General features: G+C 47.2%; 9 protein-coding genes across 9 annotated transcripts; 3 read left to right on the top strand and 6 right to left on the bottom strand.

The window, feature by feature from the left end:
• Positions 1-4: 4 nt before the first annotated feature.
• Positions 5-3,326, top strand: DEU56DRAFT_449566 (CHAT domain-containing protein). Its single transcript, XM_041346271.1, has one exon. The coding sequence runs from the start codon at positions 194-196 to the stop codon at positions 3,140-3,142; it is 2,949 nt and encodes a 982-aa protein (XP_041206714.1). The 5' UTR covers positions 5-193; the 3' UTR covers positions 3,143-3,326.
• A 401-nt stretch (positions 3,327-3,727) lies between these two features.
• Positions 3,728-4,070, bottom strand: DEU56DRAFT_981794 (uncharacterized protein; the record flags this gene model as incomplete). The annotated part of the gene is made up of 2 exons (XM_041359862.1): positions 3,728-3,921; positions 3,970-4,070. The coding sequence occupies 2 exons, from the start codon at positions 4,068-4,070 to the stop codon at positions 3,837-3,839; spliced, it is 186 nt and encodes a 61-aa protein (XP_041206713.1). The 3' UTR covers positions 3,728-3,836.
• A 102-nt stretch (positions 4,071-4,172) lies between these two features.
• DEU56DRAFT_449562 (uncharacterized protein) lies at positions 4,173-4,586 on the bottom strand (the record flags this gene model as incomplete). Its single annotated transcript, XM_041346270.1, has 2 exons — positions 4,173-4,418; positions 4,467-4,586. Coding segments are annotated over 2 exons (213 nt in total), but the record flags the coding sequence as incomplete, so codon positions are not given.
• Positions 4,587-4,621: 35 nt separating this feature from the next.
• On the bottom strand, positions 4,622-5,083 carry DEU56DRAFT_813137 (uncharacterized protein; the record flags this gene model as incomplete). The annotated part of the gene is made up of 2 exons (XM_041353646.1): positions 4,622-4,798; positions 5,054-5,083. A coding segment is annotated over one exon (177 nt), but the record flags the coding sequence as incomplete, so codon positions are not given.
• A 222-nt stretch (positions 5,084-5,305) lies between these two features.
• On the bottom strand, positions 5,306-6,085 carry DEU56DRAFT_981792 (uncharacterized protein; the record flags this gene model as incomplete). Its single annotated transcript, XM_041359861.1, has 4 exons — positions 5,306-5,365; positions 5,412-5,479; positions 5,543-5,616; positions 5,775-6,085. 4 exons carry the CDS (start codon positions 6,083-6,085, stop codon positions 5,306-5,308), a joined length of 513 nt encoding a protein of 170 aa, XP_041206710.1.
• A 2,432-nt stretch (positions 6,086-8,517) lies between these two features.
• Positions 8,518-8,832, top strand: DEU56DRAFT_697280 (uncharacterized protein; the record flags this gene model as incomplete). The annotated part of the gene is made up of 1 exon (XM_041347250.1): positions 8,518-8,832. A coding segment is annotated over one exon (315 nt), but the record flags the coding sequence as incomplete, so codon positions are not given.
• Positions 8,833-8,992: 160 nt separating this feature from the next.
• On the top strand, positions 8,993-11,250 carry DEU56DRAFT_953211 (uncharacterized protein; the record flags this gene model as incomplete). Its single annotated transcript, XM_041359185.1, has 6 exons — positions 8,993-9,134; positions 9,186-9,835; positions 10,107-10,328; positions 10,377-10,695; positions 10,747-11,141; positions 11,191-11,250. Coding segments are annotated over 6 exons (1,788 nt in total), but the record flags the coding sequence as incomplete, so codon positions are not given.
• Positions 11,251-13,715: 2,465 nt separating this feature from the next.
• Positions 13,716-14,195, bottom strand: DEU56DRAFT_739775 (uncharacterized protein; the record flags this gene model as incomplete). The annotated part of the gene is made up of 1 exon (XM_041348765.1): positions 13,716-14,195. The coding sequence occupies one exon, from the start codon at positions 14,193-14,195 to the stop codon at positions 13,716-13,718; it is 480 nt and encodes a 159-aa protein (XP_041206707.1).
• A 1,786-nt stretch (positions 14,196-15,981) lies between these two features.
• Positions 15,982-17,038, bottom strand: DEU56DRAFT_872103 (Endonuclease/exonuclease/phosphatase; the record flags this gene model as incomplete). The annotated part of the gene is made up of 2 exons (XM_041355755.1): positions 15,982-16,063; positions 16,101-17,038. 2 exons carry the CDS (start codon positions 17,036-17,038, stop codon positions 15,982-15,984), a joined length of 1,020 nt encoding a protein of 339 aa, XP_041206706.1.
• Between the last annotated feature and the right edge of the window lie 945 nt (positions 17,039-17,983).

The raw sequence follows: 17,983 nt of genomic DNA, 5'->3' as shown, positions 1-17,983 counted from the left end.
GCTCACCATATCATTTCCTCTACAGGTTTTTTACCATTTCAGTAATTTTTATGTGCGTGCACATTCCAATTCGGGCATATCTACCTGGATTTTGTGCTCATGAAAGGCACAGAGTCGTCTTCGCCCAATTGCGCTCGTCGGCTTCATCCTCTCTGTGTTCTTGACAATCATCGTGTAACTTGATTACGGTAGCATGGTGGACGGGGTGGAAAAGTGTCGAGAGGCCTTGCAAAGCTGTCCCCCCGGTCATTCACTTCGATCAACGTCTCTCAACAATCTTGCCCTCTGCCTTCAAAACAGATTCAAGGAGCGGGGTGTCCCGTCTGACCTTGATGAGGCCATCGAGCTCCATCGGGCTGCACTACTCCTTCATCCCCCTGGTCATTGTGATCGATCAACGTCTCTCAACAATCTTGCCGCCTGCCTTCAAAACAGATTCGAGCAGCGGAGTGTCCCGTCTGACCTTGATGAGGCCATCGAGCTCCATCGGGCTGCACTACTCCTTCGTCCCCCCGGTCATTGTGATCGATCAACGTCTCTCAACAATCTTGCCATCAGCCTTGATGACAGATTCGAGCAGCGGGGTGTCCCGTCTGACCTTGATGAGGCCATCGAGCTCCTAAGGGCTGCACTACTCCTTCATCCCCCTGGTCATTGTGATCGATCAACGTCTCTCAACAATCTTGCCGCCTGCCTTCAAAACAGATTCGAGCAGCGGGGTGTCCCGTCTGACCTTGATGAGGCCATCGAGCTCCATCGGGCTGCACTACTCCTTCATCCCCCTGGTCATTGTGATCGATCAACGTCTCTCAACAATCTTGCCGCCTGCCTTCAAAACAGATTCGAGCAGCGGGGCATTCCATCTGACCTCGATGAGGCCATTGAGCTCCATCGGGCTGCACTACTCCTTTGTCCCCCCGGTCATTCTGATCGATCAATGTCACTCAACAATCTTGCCATCAGCCTTCAAAACAGATTCGAGCAGCGGAGTGTCCCGTCTGACCTTGATGAGGCCATCGAGCTCCTAAGGGCTGCACTACTCCTTCGTCCCCCCGGTCATTCTGATCGATCAATGTCACTCAACAATCTTGCCATCAGCCTTCAAAACAGATTCGAGCAGCGGGGTGTCCCGTCTGACCTTGATGAGGCCATCGAGCTCCATCGGGCTGCACTACTCCTTCGTCCCCCCGGTCATGCTAATCGATCAACGTCTCTCAACAATCTTGCCATCAGCCTTGATGACAGATTCGAGCAGCGGGGTGTCCCGTCTGACCTTGATGAGGCCATCGAGCTCCATCGGGCTGCACTACTCCTTTATCCCCCTGGTCATTGTGATCGATCAATGTCACTCAACAATCTTGCCATCAGCCTTCAAAACAGATTCGAGCAGCGGGGTGTCCCGTCTGACCTTGATGAGGCCATCGAGCTCCATCGGGCTGCACTACTCCTTTATCCCCCTGGTCATTGTGATCGATCAATGTCACTCAACAATCTTGCTGCCTGCCTTCAAAACAGATTCAAGGAGCGGGGTACCCTGTTTGACCTAGACGAAGCATTTAGGCTGTATGTGCAACTCTCCTACCTATCTCATGCCGTCTCTCGCGGGGATCTTACTGCTGCCAAGTCATGGGCCACCTCTGCCGAGGAGATGAACCATGAGTCTGCATTGCTTGCCTATCGAACTGCATTGAAATTCCTAGATCAGCATGTTACCATGTTGTCGTCTTCTCCGCGCCATTTTGATGTTGTCAAGGTGGCCATAGCTTCGCTTGCCATGGACGCTTTCTCGTGCAGCGTCCGTCATGGCGCGCTAAAAACTGCTGTGGAAATGGTGGAGCAAGGCCGTGCAGTATTCTGGACCCAACTGGCACGCTTGCGCTCACCACTCGATGAACTTTCCCTGTCCGGTGACACCGGCGCAGCCTTGGAGAAAGAGTTCAAACAGCTGAGCTTGGGCCTTCGTAGCGCGTTCCATCAGTCTACAGAAGAGTCCCCACAAATACGACAACTGACCATGCAATGGAATGATGTTGTCTCCCGCATCCGCATGCAGCCTGACTTTTCTCGGTTTCTCCTGCCCCCACTGTTTTCTGACCTCCAGAAAGCCGCTGCAGAGGGTCCGGTCATCATTGTCAATGCTAGTGAGTACAGCTGCGACGCCTTGGTTGTCCTAAGCAGCCAAGATCCTGTCCACGTTCCACTTGATATCACGCGTACCGAAGTCTCCGAGTTGTCCTCCGAGTTTCAGTCTATCGCAGAGCAATTTGGTTGTTCCGATCATCAACTCAAGCTTGTGGGCATCCTCCGCAAGCTCTGGCATCACGCCGTTGACCCCGTGGTCCAAGCCCTTAGGGTGTCTAATGTTCACCCTGGCTCACGTATCTGGTGGTGTCCCACAGCTGAATTCACTCTGCTTCCTCTACATGCAGCAGGACCCTACGAGAGGAAGAGAGACAACTTGTCTCAGATTTACATCTCCTCTTATACCCCCACTTTGACGACACTGGTTCGTGCAAGAGAACGCGTTTCTCGATATGCGTCAACACAACATTTTGTTGCAATTGGTCAAGCGAATCCGGACAAAGGGAAGGAACTCAAATATGTTGCTCCTGAGTTAGCCGCCATAGCTCAGTGTCTCGCACCCATCGTGTCATCCTTCACGTCACTCCGAGACAGTCTCGCGACAGTGCAGGGTGCGCTCGATGCCCTAAACCATAACCAGTGGCTCCATCTCGCCTGCCATGGAATGCCGAATCGAACACAACCGTTCGACTCCTCCTTTGCGATGCGCGATGGGCCGTTGATGATCAAGGACATCATCCGGTCCAACTGGCAGAATCCAGAATTTGCGTTCTTATCAGCCTGCCACACTACCGTGGGCGATGAGAAGAGTCCCGACGAATCGATCCATCTCGCCGCGGCAATGCAAATATCCGGATTTCGCAGTGTCATAGGTTCCATGTGGTCTGTTGACGATGATGTTGCACGACAGGTTGTGTCTGTTTTTTACCGCAACCTGATTGATGGCTCAGGGAGATTGGACTGCACACGCGCTGCGGTAGCGTTGCACGAGGCTGTGAAATCGTTGCGCAAGAAGATTCCGCTAGAACAGCAAATCGTTTTTGTCCACATAGGTGTCTAGTTTGATTGATTCGTCATACTATTGTATTTTTTGTTATCTTGATTGCTTTCATTCCCCCGTTGTCCCACCTGGATCTCAGTTACTCACATCACGTCCGCACGATACTTTTGTTTTTGCATTGTGTACTAGTACTGCAAGCATCGTTCCGTTGAATAAATATACATTGCTTTGTCGAACATACAAATAAGCTGGCTGTTTACAGCGGGCTTTATGGGATGGGCTGGGGCGTAACTCTTTCTTTGATAATATCGCTCTCTGCGGTTACTAAGACTTTCCATGATACATGATGCAGAGAGATCATGCTTCATCCTACATGCTACATATCATCCTTGTTACATAGAAGGGGACGAGCCACAACCGGCCATCAATATGTAAGAAATCATCATACAGTTTGTACCTTGAATCAGAAATAATGTTGGCAAGCTCCAATGTGCGCTTTAAATTCTTGGATAAGATGTGTTAGACCTGCAGGTACTGCATCCGAAGTTATACTCACTCTGGAATATGCTCTCGAGATGCGTAGAGCATGACATGCAGCCGCAGCACTAGCTCAGGGATGTATATCTGCCGAGTTAGCTCGCGGGAACGTCAATCTCCTGTCTCATCCGGCATCGTTCAATCTGAAGTGAGTACTTTTACGACTTCATCGTAAGCCTGGTCGATAAGTCCCCTACACATCCAGTTGCGAGGGTTTCTAGCAAGGAACTTGTCCGATCGGGGATGATCGATGATCGATGATCACCAGCTGAGAGACGTAGAATGCGTGGTCTGCGGTGGGACTGACTAACTGTCAGCACACGGGAAATAGACGTGTATGTACACCGTACCTGTCCTCCACGTGAATGCTACCCAGTGTTTCTAACGTAGATGTTGTTTCCCACTCTTCTTCCTCAACTGCATCTTCCTCTTGAGATGGTGGCGAAGGCATATTTTCTGATATTGCCAGGCCTCCGTCCTAGAAGGAACCAACTAGTTTAATCATGTCTGCGGAGTGTTTCTCCTAGCATATAATACTGATCTGCGCCCATAGGTGGTTTTCCCATGTCCGACATGCAGACTTCAGGACGCTGAATGTTTGCGGGCAGGGCACAAGAGCTGCATAGAGAATTCTCTCTGGATCGAGGAGGTGGGGCTTGAAGGACGTGTTAAGAAGATGGTACACAAACGGTTGAATGGCGCACATTCAGGACTGCTCTTGCACATGTTGATTTCCACAATTTTCATGAGTTTCCCTGCCATCCTTCGACATCCTCAGCGTCATCTCGTTTATCGTTAACTGTTGGAAAATTAGAGATACACAGATGATACGTGGAGCTTGACTTACCAGTAGCGAACCACGGATACTCGCAGCTCTCCATGACTGATGTGCTTTCCTGCATAATTGGACTACCTCATCCAATCTACCAGCACGGACAAATGAATAGGCTTGTGCTAGGCTTTTCTCATATCCCTTTAAAGGATCGCGTTGCCGGCAGTGCTTCAAGTTCGACAAGCTGTTATTTGGCTCACGCCGTCAGCAGCTGCTAAAGATCGACCATCACCTCTGTTCATAGCCTCAGGATCTAGCTCTTTCACCAGACTGTCTCTGATTCCTGAGCCTGTGCGTAGAGCCTGCACAATATTATTTTTTGTGAACTTCCAGTATCCTGTGGTGATTCCTGGATGTTGCAGTTATGGGGCGGTTTCATGAAGCCATTCTCGAACCACTACGAGTTCTGCGAGGAGCATTGACGAATGTATCATTGTGTATGAATCATTGCTTGTGCTAATGTTGATATGGGTGTGTAAGAATCTTTTGCGAGCAATATATGGGGATGGACGTGTGGTTCTGGTTCGGTTTTGCGTGCACTGCAGTTGCCTTGAGAACTGGCAACAAGACCGTATTAGCCTTCCTCCCGTATTAGCCTCCGAATCCGTAAAACGTCGAGTTCCTCTTTGGAGTAGTGCTGCCGTGGTCCGGTTCAGTCCGGTTCAGAGGGTCGAGGACGAGAACCAAGAACCGAACCATGGTCCGGTTCTGCAAAATCGTCGAACCCAGAACCAGACCCTTGCGAACGGTTCGGAACGGTCAGGTTCAGTTTTTCTGGGGTTTGAACTCGAACCGAACCCAAAAAAATTCCAATGCGGGCGTGGTTACGGACTATTCGTGGTGAGAGCCTGTGGTCAGGTGCTGAGAGGGCTCGCCTCCAGCTCGGTGACAACGCTGGCGAGGATACCAATGCCCTGCGTACTATGAGGCATCTCATTGTGTGTACAAAGGTATCCTTACAGTATGTTTGGGGGGTCTGCTCGAGTGTCCTCCAGGTGTGAGAACGTCCACGCGAACGTCCGAGTACCCTTTCTCAGCAACCGCAGTGGACTTTAGAGTTCGCGTGCAACTAAGTCAATGAGCTATCTTACCTCCTTCATCGACGATCATTGAGATGGAATCTTCTCCATAGGTCTTTACGAGATATTCCAATTGCAGCAGCGCCCTACAATAAGATGTCAACGCTGACTGGTCAAATCAAAAGCGCACTTACAGTAGGCCTGCCGCGCTCCTCGTCGATGCCATAAGCCAAGATGTCCAGTCCGATTCAGTCGCAGCGCAACATTAATAACCACTGAGCAGGTTCACAAACACTCCACGTACAGTTTAGGGATCCGCACGGGTAAACCCCCGGGTACCAGAGCCCATACCCGCACCCGTACCCGGCAAAAACCCATACCCACACCCGTATGAGGTTTACCCGCGGGTACCTTCTTGCCCAGCCTTGTTCCTAGCGCGTTCACGTTCGTGCCACCCACACCGGTTTTGACATTGGCATTGGTAGCCTCATTGTTGTTGGGGGCTGTTGCAAATGGCTGGGGGTGGAAGTTGGCAGTGTTTGGCGTGGAGACGGTGGAAACGGTGGTGCTGGGAAGAACGAGCCATAATGTTGCTGGTGCTGGAGTTGGCGGCATGACGAATACAGACGCAACGGAGACAAAGGACCAAACGAGTCCGCAATGGGAGGGGCCGTGGCTGCGCGGTTGTTGCACCTGGAGCGGTAGTATGAGTATCAGGAGCAGTAGGTGTTGCGGGAGTTAAAAACGGCGTCTATGGTAGTTGAGGTCAGCATCAGCATCATCACACACCCAAAAACACATGAAACGAATTGAAACGAATTGAAACACGCACCAATCTGAATTGAATTGAAACGAATTGAATTGAAACGAAACGAACTGAATCGAAATGAATCGAAACATGTGCAATCCATGAATGAACATTGTGGACGCTGCGCAAAGGACGAGGTTCAATATCAACGTATTGTGGCCGCAGCGACAAGAAAAGTGGACGTACTCAACGCCTACAGTACCAATATGTTCGCTGATGGCGGCAGAGCCAACTCGGACGCAATGCAAGGGCTTCGCGGAAGAGGGAAGTGGTGGTATCAATGTCTTGCAGATCGTTTTGAATGTAGCCTTGAAGGCGGGCCCATGCAAGGTTGGTGAGAGCCGCTGCGTGGTCAGGATGGTCGACCATCTAATCTCCATTGATAATGCAGGTGACTCGTGAGATGATCTATAAACCGAATATTAGTGTTGAATCGCGTCCACAGTGGACAGTAGATCTTCAAGGCCAGCTTCTTTGATGATGGCGTGAATGTCCCATGTGTATGCATTTCCGTTTTCGGAACCTGAAAAACCATAGTCAACCGTAAATCTCTGAAGTTCGAAAATAAAATCGGTTCGGGGTTCGGGACGGTTCGGGACGTGTCCGAACCAACATAGAACCGTTCAGCCAATGCAGAACCGAGAACCGTACTATGGTCCGGTTCTGGCTGACACCTGGACCATGGACCGAACCACACAAGAACCGAACCAAAGTTCGGTTCGAACCATGGTTCGGGACCGGACCACAGCAGCACTACTTTGGAGACGCATCAGAAGACGTTCTATTCCATGGTATGAGGGTCATCCTGCGCCTGATTGGCTAAGATGGATTGGTTAAGATGAGTACCTTATGTCGAGAAATTTACGCCTCGCCTCTGCGAGAAGTCACATGAACTGAACAGAATTTCAATTGTTGAGCTGCCTCGAGTAGTACGCTCGCGTCCAAAGCGAATCTGCGATGATAAAGGTGTTGATACTACAGCATATCAAACATTTTTGGCCAACAACGTTGCAACGCTGGCGGGTGGGAAATAGAAAACGAGATTGACGCTCTAACACAGGAACCTCGGTCATGGCTGTGAGAGGCTATGAGTCAAAAGCAAGGATATTTGAGAAATAGCGGATAAGGACGACAGCTGTGCTCACGTTTTAGAATCATTCCCTCTATCATTGCTTGCCTCTTGGTAACATTCAAAACGACCAATATCGGGCCCACAGCACACGAGAGCTCACCACAAAGTGCTTCAAACGCATCCAAAGAACACCTTCCCCCCACTTGACAGTTTCACTCGTGGAGACGCAGCTATGGCTTCCACGTCAACAAAGGCAGCCGTCACGAAATCGATTCTCAAACCAACAATGACTTTGAAGGGTCACATAGAGAGGGTTCAATCCATATCCTATTTTCCAGACGGCCAGCAAATGATCAGCGGATCTTGGGACAAGACCGCTCGGCGATGGGATCTGAAGGCGGGTAAGGAGATTGAGAAAGAGCAAAATATTTGCGAGGAAGAGGTAAAGGCAGTGGCGGTATCAAGTGATGGTCGATGGGCTGTCACTGGTGGTGGAGGTTATGCTCGTGGGGAGCTGAAAGCCTGTGAGGTTGAGAGAGGGATTGTGAAAACATTCGAAGGCCACTCAAGTGAAAACAGATGCATTGATATATCGGCGGACAGCAAGCTGCTGGCGAGCGGGTCCTGGGATTGGACAGCGCGGATATGGAACTTGGAGACTGGCAAACTTGTGGCCGGTCCATTCAAGAGCGTTGGTTGGGTGACCGCAGTTCGATTCTCAACGGATTCGATGAAGCTCGTAATCATGTTAAATTTTGGGGAACATGATTACGAGCTTCATCGAATCCGTTGAGAATCGAACTGCGGTCACCCAACCAACGCTCTTGAATGGACCGGCCACAAGTTTGCCAGTCTCCAAGTTCCATATCCGCGCTGTCCAATCCCAGGACCCGCTCGCCAGCAGTAGTGTCCTGTAAATGTGGTGCATGCTAATTTACAGGTGCTAATTAGCAATGCTAATTAGCGCTAATCTACTGTGTTAATTTGCGAGGCCCAAAACATACTGTTAATTTGGGTTAATTTGCTCGAGATGTTTTATGATACAGCGGATCTGGTTGAGTCGCCTGCCAGAATGAGAATATAGCAATATTGCACAATTTTTGACTCGTTGAGGCAAGCCAACTCATCAAACACCTGCCAATACTCATGGAGGCTGACTCGGAAAGACACGACAAACTTAACCTACTCGCGCTTTACCTCAAAAATCTCCCAGATGATATACCATTGGTCCATTCTTCAGCCACAGCATATGGCTTTGACTTTTACGTTGCCGACGATGAAGACATTTCAGACATGGGCGAGATTGGTGCCCTAAATCGTGAATTCGAAATTCGACTGGGTCAGCGCAATAACGGGCCAATCATATTCAAAGAGCGAGGCGCAGGTCTCGAGGGTGTTGTTGATGTGCTGAAGGCATATCTTGAGGAACACAAGCATTCGAATGAGGTTGTATTACTTCACAAATGGGTGGATGATCTCGTCACAGCTGCCGAGCATGCGTACATGTCTGCGAAGGTCTCAGTAAGTGATTACGAAATAGAAGCGGATCGAACACACTGACATTCATAACGAAACATAGTTGCCTCAGCCAGCAGATTCTGTCGTAGATTACCCCAGTGGTTCGAACTCCAAAAAGCCTGCGAAGCTGGATAGCAAGGTGCTTGCTAATCACGAGGATCCTCGCTATGTGGACTTGTCAGACCCCAAAGACACCCGGAAGGGTGGTGCAAAGACTCACCCTCTGCTTCTCGAAGGCTCGATGCGATGCTATGTGCTGCAGAAGGGTCAGCAAAGGCCACCAAGTCCAACAGCAACCACAAAACCACCTACTGGAGTGAAGCAAATTTTTCGTTGCATTGCTAGCAAGGGATGCAACACCACATGGGCAACACCACGAAACAAAGAACGGATCCTGGACCACTTGTCAAAATGTGGCTGGCTTGATTCTGACCTGCGGAAAAGAGCAATTAGCGAGCTCGGGAAGAACGCGATTGGTCCTCCCGCACATATCTCATTGGAAGATGATGAGAGCCACACTACCACCGCTGATGATGGTGGGAAGCGACTCAAATCAGGCTCAAAGGGTGGGAAGCTGCCAGTCAAAGCATACATTGGAGAAGGGAGGAAGATCTTGAAGGAGAATGGTGAATACGCGATCATGAAGTACCTTGTCTGTTGTGGAGTTCCACCAACAGTTGTTGATTCCGAAGAGTGGAAGGAGCTGATGGCCGTTCTAAACCCAAACTTCATTTCTCCCAGCTCTTCGACTATTACCTCACATCTGATAGTCGACGAGGCTGCTAAAATCACCATCGCTATTGAACAATACCTTGGCGCATCACGGAACTTGACAATCACATTCGATGGAGGCAAAATCAGACATCCGAAGTCTTTCTACTCTATCCATGTCACGACCGCAGATCGGCGATGCTTTTGCATGGCATTGGATGACGGTTCTCGTCTATCACACTCGGCAAATTACATTGTCGAGGCACTTGAACGTGTAATCAAGAACGTGGGCCCATGGAACTTCTGCGCAGCAACATCAGATAATACCGGAAACACGAAGAAGGCTCGGAGGCTACTTTGCGAGCGTTACCCACACATTATCAACCTTCAAGATGCATGTCATCTTCTTAACTTGGCCGTGAAGGATATCTGCTTGTTGCCTGAGTTTGAGGATGTGAGTGGGCATCATTTTCGTCTCGTTACGAGGCTCTCGTAAGCTTACAGTTTCCACTTGCTCTACTATCTAGGTCATTCAACAGGTCCGAACAATATTGGCACATATGAGTCGCTCAAGCTACACAATGGAGCATTATGATCAGAAACGAGCTGATCTTGGAATCTCTCGTGGGCTGGAAGCCATTGGTGACACTCGCTTCGGCACTATTTACTGGGCAGCACTATCTATCCAACGTGGATTACCAGCATTTCAGGCTGTCGTTGAAGATACTGATCTTGGTATTGACATAGCAGTAAGTCTGCAGCTGTTTGCTTGACATGATGATAATCTCATTCTTTAGTCTCTTAATGATATTTTCGTCCCGGGAGGTGCAAAATTGAACTTCGAACTCGAGCTCTCCAAGCTTCTTGCTGTTATTGGGCCGTGGGCCAAAGGCACGAGATGCCTCGAGGGTGCACACGTCACACCCGACCAAGTTTACTTTGTATTTCTTGGCATCTTAGCTCAACATGAAGAAGACTTCCGCAAGAATGAGTTTCGACTTCGAAATAGTACCATCGGGAGTGTTCGTCGAATCGCGAATGCCAGATTTGATGAACTCATCAACGAGACTCCTCAGATGCACGATGTTTATATAGCCTCGTTCGTCCTTAACCCAAGTATGATTTCATCGTGCTACACACATGGACCTTACTCATAAAATTATACAGTGTTTCGTAATGCTCCAGTGTATAAACAGGCCATTCCGCTCGCCATAGACCCCATCCTGATCAATCGAAGCAAAGACAACATCACATGTGCATCAAAACCTCCCCCCGAAATGTCAAAGCGAGCTGCTCTCAGCATTCAAAAAATTTTGCAGCGCGAGTATGGCAATGTGTACGACGCTGATGAATATACCAACCCAAAAGCCGAGATGCAACGTCGGAACCCTGCACTTGCACACCTAACTCCAGCGGAAGCCCTCGCTCGTCTTCAGAGTCAGCTGAAGGCTTATTTCCGTGCCGAAGATCCATTCAACCGCAAGATGCGCTCGAATGAAAGCCCGCGTGATTACTGGCGAGCACTCTTAAAATCAGGAGACGAACTCGCTGATGTACTTCCGGTGAGTATGTTTTCCTTGCTTTTTTTTGTCGCTGACTATATCCATGTAGATTATTGCAATCAAATTGTTCTCCGCAGTTCCAATTTCTATGGCAGACGAACGCACTATGTCCACTATCACATGGTTGAACTCTCCTCGCCGTGCTAATCAGAATCTCGGGACACTTCAAGATCATATAAAAATTCGACAGTGGCATCGTTATAAACCTGAGGTATGTGTTTCTAACTGGTCTTTCCGAGAACACCAACCTCAAATCACACTCATACTATGCAGATTGCGAATCCCGCCAAAAAATTGCTTGTTCGATGGCGGGACATGAACGACACTATTTTCCGCAAACGTACAGCTTCAGATATGGATATGTCTGAGGACCTCCCACTCCCTGGACGCCGTCCACCTCAGCCAAGACCCTTCCACTCCAATCCATCCAATGATGCCGGTGATCCTAAGTTTCCCGATGATGGTGCTGAGTGGCTGAACGACGAGCGAGGACTGCCGAGCGACTTTGAAAAGGTTGACGGCTCACACTTCTTGCTCGCGGGGGCAAATGCTCATATCGAGTTATGCTCTCCCTATCTCCGAGATTTCCTGGACGAGACGCCCCGAAACGTTAATCCACACGTCAAGGCATCAACAACGTCGTCCCTTGTTGCATCGTCGTCGTTAGAGGCACTTCCCGATGCAAAAGCTTGGGATGCATGGCCGTAGAACCATTTTAACCCTAATTAACTGTTAAATTCATCACATTTACAAGTAAATTAGCGCTAATTAGCTCAGTTGCAAATTTACGCTGATTTACAGACGTTAATTTGACCTTGTGGATGGTGTCTGCAAATTAGCAGCGTTAATTTGGCCTCAGACCAAATTTACAGGACACTAGAGTACATTGAGGTCTGGGATGTCCAAAAACAGAAATTGGATGTGAGCATAAGGAGTTCAGGCGGACGAACATACACAACTACACCAATTTTCTTTTTTTTTTTTGGACAAGTGATTTGTATTAGTAGCAACTGACTAGGTCTAGCTCTACGTATACACACTATAGCGGGGTTTCGGGGAAACTCCGGTCTGAGGAAAAATGCATTTATGCACTTCCGCGATAGGCGGGGTGTGTGGGACTCTTTACTGCCTAGGGGCCTCGATCGTAGAGGGCCTGGGTGGTCTAATACCCACTAAAACCTCGAGGGCGGTAGCCCAGTCTTTTTGGATTTGAGGGTTTTGGTTTGTTTGGATGACGTTTTCCCAAGTATGCGTTATTAGTTTTTTAAATTTTTTTGTTCTTATGATTTTCTTTGCGGATATTCTATCTAGTTGTATTCTGCTATTTATTTTGTTTGTCCAACGTTTCACTATGTTTTCATTTGTGTATGTTTTTTCGTTGATGGTGCTGTCGCATCTAATGACCCATATTAGGTAAGCTGATTCTGAGATTAGGATTCTCAGGAGTCTTGATGCGCCTTTCTTCTTATCTCTCATACTATTATCTTCGTTTTCATCATCGGCGGGGTTTTGTCTGTTGTGTGAGTGTTTTCCAATGTGTAGGTTGCCGCTTCCTAATATTGTTCCTAGTGTGATTTGTGGCCAGGCGCCGAACTTTGTTGGCCATAGGTCTTTGGTGAGTTTCCAGATTATATTTTGTGCGTTGTTAGGGCACTCTAATATTATGTGTTCTAGGGATTCGATTTCCGCGTGGCACATTGCGCATCTAGCGCGGTGTTCGTGTGCTGGTATGTTCAACCAGTATTCTCCTATGCGGTAGGCACCATGTAACGCTTTGTATAGGAATTGGCGTATGTTTTTCTGTATGTCTTTGTTTCGGCAACCTAACCAGATTGCGCTGTCTTTTTCTAGTTCTTTCGTGAGTTCTTGGATTGCGTATCTTGCGAGGTCGAGGTTACATATCGTCGTTCTTCGCGGTGGGTTTTTTGGTTTGTTCGTTTTTTTAATTCCTTTATACGCGAGGGATTGTGTTATTGATGATATTTTTGCTCCTTGTAGGTTCCATTCATCGGGGATCGTTAGGTCCACTCTGTCTTCGTCCTCCTTGTTTACGCCTTCTAAGGCCAGTCGGTCTGCCTGTTCGTTTCCCTGGTCTCCGCTATGCCCTTTCGTCCATATAAATGATGTTTGAGCTGATCGTTTTCTTAGATGATATATCGTTGCCTTTAAGTGTTCGCTGTTTGCGATACCAATCCATCCTATGTTTTCCCAGTGGTGTATATTTTTGGTGAGTCCGTCTATTACATATCTAGAATCTGTTATGAATGTTATTGGGATATAGGGCTCCGTTTGTTGTAGTGCGATTAGGACCGCCGTTATCTCTGCGATCTGATTTGATTGTTGTTCGCCAGGTATTCTAATTTTTTTATTTTGTTCATTTCCGGTTGATATCCATATTCCACTTCCAGATTTCGCGTTATGTTTTCCATTATTGAGGCACGATCTGTCTGTATAGATGGTTATTCTATCCTCCAGCATGTTTAGTCCTCTCGCTGGGTTTTGTAGGCGGTGGGCTGGTCTATCCGATTGTTTCGAAGGGTCAGTGAAGATTCTAAAGCAGTCTGCGAGTGTAGATCAGGTTGTTATTGTGGGGTCAAAGATGATCTCGCCCCTTCTCCTTTCGTGCGCTTGTTGGTTTTTTTCTTTCCTGTTATGGGTGAGTGATAGTCCGTCTTTTTTTGGTTTCATTTTGGTGTTTAGTTTTGGATTTATTTTATTTAGGATCTCTTTTGCTATTGTTGCGCATTTGTGAGGGTTTTCGCAGCCTTTCATTCTGTCTTTTATACAGTATTTGCAGGCGCAGTTCCTCCGGGGGTAGTGTTTCTTATTGTCATTGGTTGTCTCGTTATTGTTTGGTGAGATTTTTTTGCTTATTTTGATCAGGTGTTTAATTTTTTGGGCCTTATGGTTGTTTTGTAGGCATGTATCTCTTTGTTTATTATAGGTCTTTGGCGGGGCTCCTAGATGGCACCACGCAGGTAGTTGTTTTTTCAGATTTTTTGAGAGTTTGATTGGAGCGAAACTGACATTGTATTTTTTTGCTATTTTTAGCATATTTATTATTTCTTTTGGTATGTTCGTTGTTCTCGCTCCTCTCGTTGGTGGGTCCCACGATTGTAGGAAGGAGTTCAGTTCCGGTGTGTTATTTATTCCGGTCGGTTTAAGATTATTGATTATTATATCCATGATGAAAGCCCATGCTGGGCGTGAAGTTGTGAGGTCTAGGTATGAGCGGAGCCATGTCATCTCTATTGCTTCGTTCCTTGCTCTAATGTCTATCAGATTTATCCCTCCTTCTTCTCTTGGTTTTTGTAGTTGTTCCAGGCTAATAGGTGAGGATTTTTCGTTGTTCCAAATAAACTTTCTAATTATTTTATTTAGGGTGGTTTCTATATTCTTTGGCATGCCCTGTGCTTTAGTGAGGAACTGTGACATGCCCCCTGCTACCATTTGTGCTATCAGTCGTTTTCCGTCAAGGGATGGGTGCCCTTTGTTCCAGTGATTTAGTGTTGCGCTGATCTTATCTAGGATTGGTTCCCACGGCGTGGCGTCATTTGTCTTGTTTCCTATCCAGGCGCCCAAGGATCTTATTAGGTGTCCATCGGGGGCGATTCTGATGGAGTTTTCGAGGGGAGTGTCGTCAGGGTGTAGTTTTCTGGTCATGATTACGCGTTCTCGGTGAGTTTTCGATCCAATTGGTATTATTTCTGTTTTCTCCATGTTGAATTTAGCACCTGAGGCGAGGCACCACTCGTTCAGGATATTTTCTAGGTCGGAGTATTTATCATTTTTATTTAGGTATATTGTCGTGTCGTCGGCGTAGAGGTTTACTTTGATTCGGTGCGTTATTCCTGGGATGTCATATCCTTTTATTAATTCAGAGTTTCTTAGGGTGCACGCCAGGGGTTCTATAGCAAGGTCAAAGAGAAGGCACGAAAGTGGGTCACCTTGCCTAACGCCTCTTGTTACTTGAAATTTTTCGCTTAATATGCCGTTTATAGCTACCTTCGTGTGGGCGTTTGAGTATAGGGCTTTGATAGTGTTGATGAACATTGGTGGGAGGTTGAAGGTTTGTAGCGTTTCTATCAGGTAGTCATGACTGATTCTATCGTAGGCTTTCTCTTGGTCCAGTGCGATCAGTGCGCCGTCTTCTTCTGTTATATCGGCATATTCGATCATCATTTTTGCTAGACGGATTGGGTCAAAAATCGATCTATTGGGGATGAATCCACATTGATCTGTATGTATTAATTTTGGGGCTATTTTGGCTAGTTGTATTGCTAACGCTTTCGTCAATATTTTATAGTCTGTGTTCAGTAGTGTTATGGGTCTGTAGTTTGCGATTTCGGTGCGTTCCTTTTTTTATATATCGGGCACATCCATCCTAATGTAAATTCAGTGTCTTCGTTGACACCTTTTATTTGTATGTCATTTATTACTAATGTAAGTGTTTTAATTATGTTGAAGCTCGGGGTGTCTTGTTCGGTGTCTTTTAGGTGTTTCTCGTGGAGGCGTTTCCATATCTCATAAGGTATCCCATCTATTCCTGCTGCGCTTCCTGATTTTGATGTATATAGCGCTTCGTGTATGTGGTGCTCTTCTAGGGGATTGTTTAGGGGGGAGTTATTTCCGTCAAGTTTTTGTTTGGTTGGTACTTCTTTCATTGTTTTATGTTTTATCTCATTTCTCCTTAATTGTAGTGTAGGGTGGTCATTTTCTTTTTGTAGTGCTTCGTGGTGGTTTCTTGCTATCTCTGCCATTTTACCGGAATGTGAGGTGAGTCGATTTGAGTTCGGGATTTTTAAGTGGTGAATGATGTCCCTGGGTTTTTTGGGGGTGTTTATTTTTGACCAGTACTTACCGATTGTTTCTCCTTCAGCGTTCCATTTCGCTCTCGAGCGTAGTTGTATGTTTTTGAATCTCTTTTTTTCCAAGTGGTTAATTTCATTTTCTAGCCACGCTTTTTGTCTTCTCGTGTCGCTATTTGTGTCTATGTCATCATTTCTTAAGGTTAGTTTTATGTCTTTCTCTAATTGTTTTATTCTGGTGTTGATTTTGTATAGGTTTTCTTTAGTCGCTTTTTTTGCTTCTTGGCGGATTTTAATTTTGAAGTCTTCCCAGATTGTTTGGATGTTGCTTTCATTTGGTTGTCGGTATGTCTCTATTTTCTGTTGTGCTATTCTTCCAATTTGACTAATGTTATTTAACAGTTTTTCGTCATTTATTAAGCCAAGCGGCCAGGACCATCGCCCGTTTCCTATGTGCGGCGTGTTTGGGGGTGCGTATCTAACTAGTATCATTTTGTGATCGGTTGGGATGGCCGATGTGCATGCTGACCAGTCGTAAAGGCTTTTATCGTGTGTGGGGGAGGAGTATATTCTGTCCAGTCTCGAGTAAGAGTTGGAGTTGCTGTAGAATGTAAAGAGGCGGGATGTGGGGTGCGTTTTTCTCCAGTTATCGTGTATGTTGAGACTTTCTCTTAGGTCTCTTAATGCATCCGTTGCGTTTTCGTTGTCTGGGCGTGCAGGTGCTCTGTCAAGAGGGTCCTCTGTTAAGTTGAAGTCGCCTAACATAATGTCTATTTGTTGATTGTTACTTCTAGATTCAACTTCTTTGATTTTTGACCAGAAGTTGTGGTGTTCGGCAGGGTTGTTCGGGGCGTATACGTTGAGTATCCTGAGTTCTTCATTGTTGTGCCAGCGGGTTTTCAACATTAGCGCTCTGCCAGGTATGATTTCGTTGTACTCTATGTTCTCGATGTTCGTTAATTCTTTGTTTAGTACGAATGCTACCCCTGCTGATGTTCCAGGTCGTTCTTCATCTTTAGAGTTTATTACTTTTAGTCTGCGGGAGTACAGGTTGTTTATTTGGTCTTCGTGGTCTTGAGTTAGGTGCATCTCTTGTAGGCATAAAATTCCTATTTTTTTCTCTCTCATTACTTGGTGTATGACTGACCATTTTGAAATTGCGTTGCTTTCTAGTTGTGTGGATGTTCTCCCTTTCACGTTTAGGGATGCGATGAGCAGGTTCGCTCTTGTCTTTTTCTTCTGCTTTGGTTGGTTCTCGTTGATGGTGTTTGTTTGCGTAGGGTTTTGTGTTGCCGGGTGGGGCGTGGGGGAGTTTCCACCTCCGAACTCTCTAGTAGCGTCTTCAAGGGTGGGCCCGGTGGTTTGGAGCCCATCCTCTCTGCTTCTTGAGAGGAGAAAACCAGGACCAGGGATGTTACCGTAATGGGGGATTGTGAAAGTTGGTGGGGGGGGGCGGTCGGATTGTCAGCCTCTTCCGGAACGACCATCAGGAAGGGTGGGTTGTCATATCCCGGGCAACCACGGTGGACGTATGCTCGTGCTTTCGGAGGTAGGTGTCCCGTCACCTTTGCTCTTTCGGCGGTGGCTTCAGCTTCTCAGCGCGGCTGGTCCATGACCTAAATAGGTCTCCGCTATTGGCAAGTGCCGTCGAGGCTACCAAAGCTTTCCTGTCCTGCGGGGCAGTCAGTATATTTGGGCTTTGGGTTAGGGGGTTCCAGAAAGCACCTCGGCAGACTGGTTTGATCGGTTTGGTGGTCTATTGGTCAGGATTTAGACTACCTTTGATCCTTTCTCGTTGTGTGGGGGTTTCTGATGTGCGTCGTGCGGTGTGTTGTAGGGTGGGTATTTTTGTTTTATTTTTGTAGATGGGTCTTTGTATGTTCGTTTATGTGGTAGATTTATTGTTTTTATTTGAGTTCATGGGCGTGTTTGCGGGCTTTCTTTTTGTTTTCTGTTCTAAGTTTTCAGTTGGGAAAGACTGTGATTTAAGCAAATTGGCGCGAGTGAGATATATGGGACATGGTGTAGGGGTTG

Source organism: Suillus clintonianus (assembly GCF_016758775.1).
Source record: "Suillus clintonianus strain FC179 chromosome Unknown DEU56scaffold_53, whole genome shotgun sequence".
Lineage (NCBI taxonomy): Eukaryota > Fungi > Basidiomycota > Agaricomycetes > Boletales > Suillaceae > Suillus > Suillus clintonianus.
This window is presented reverse-complemented; position numbering and strand designations above follow the sequence as displayed.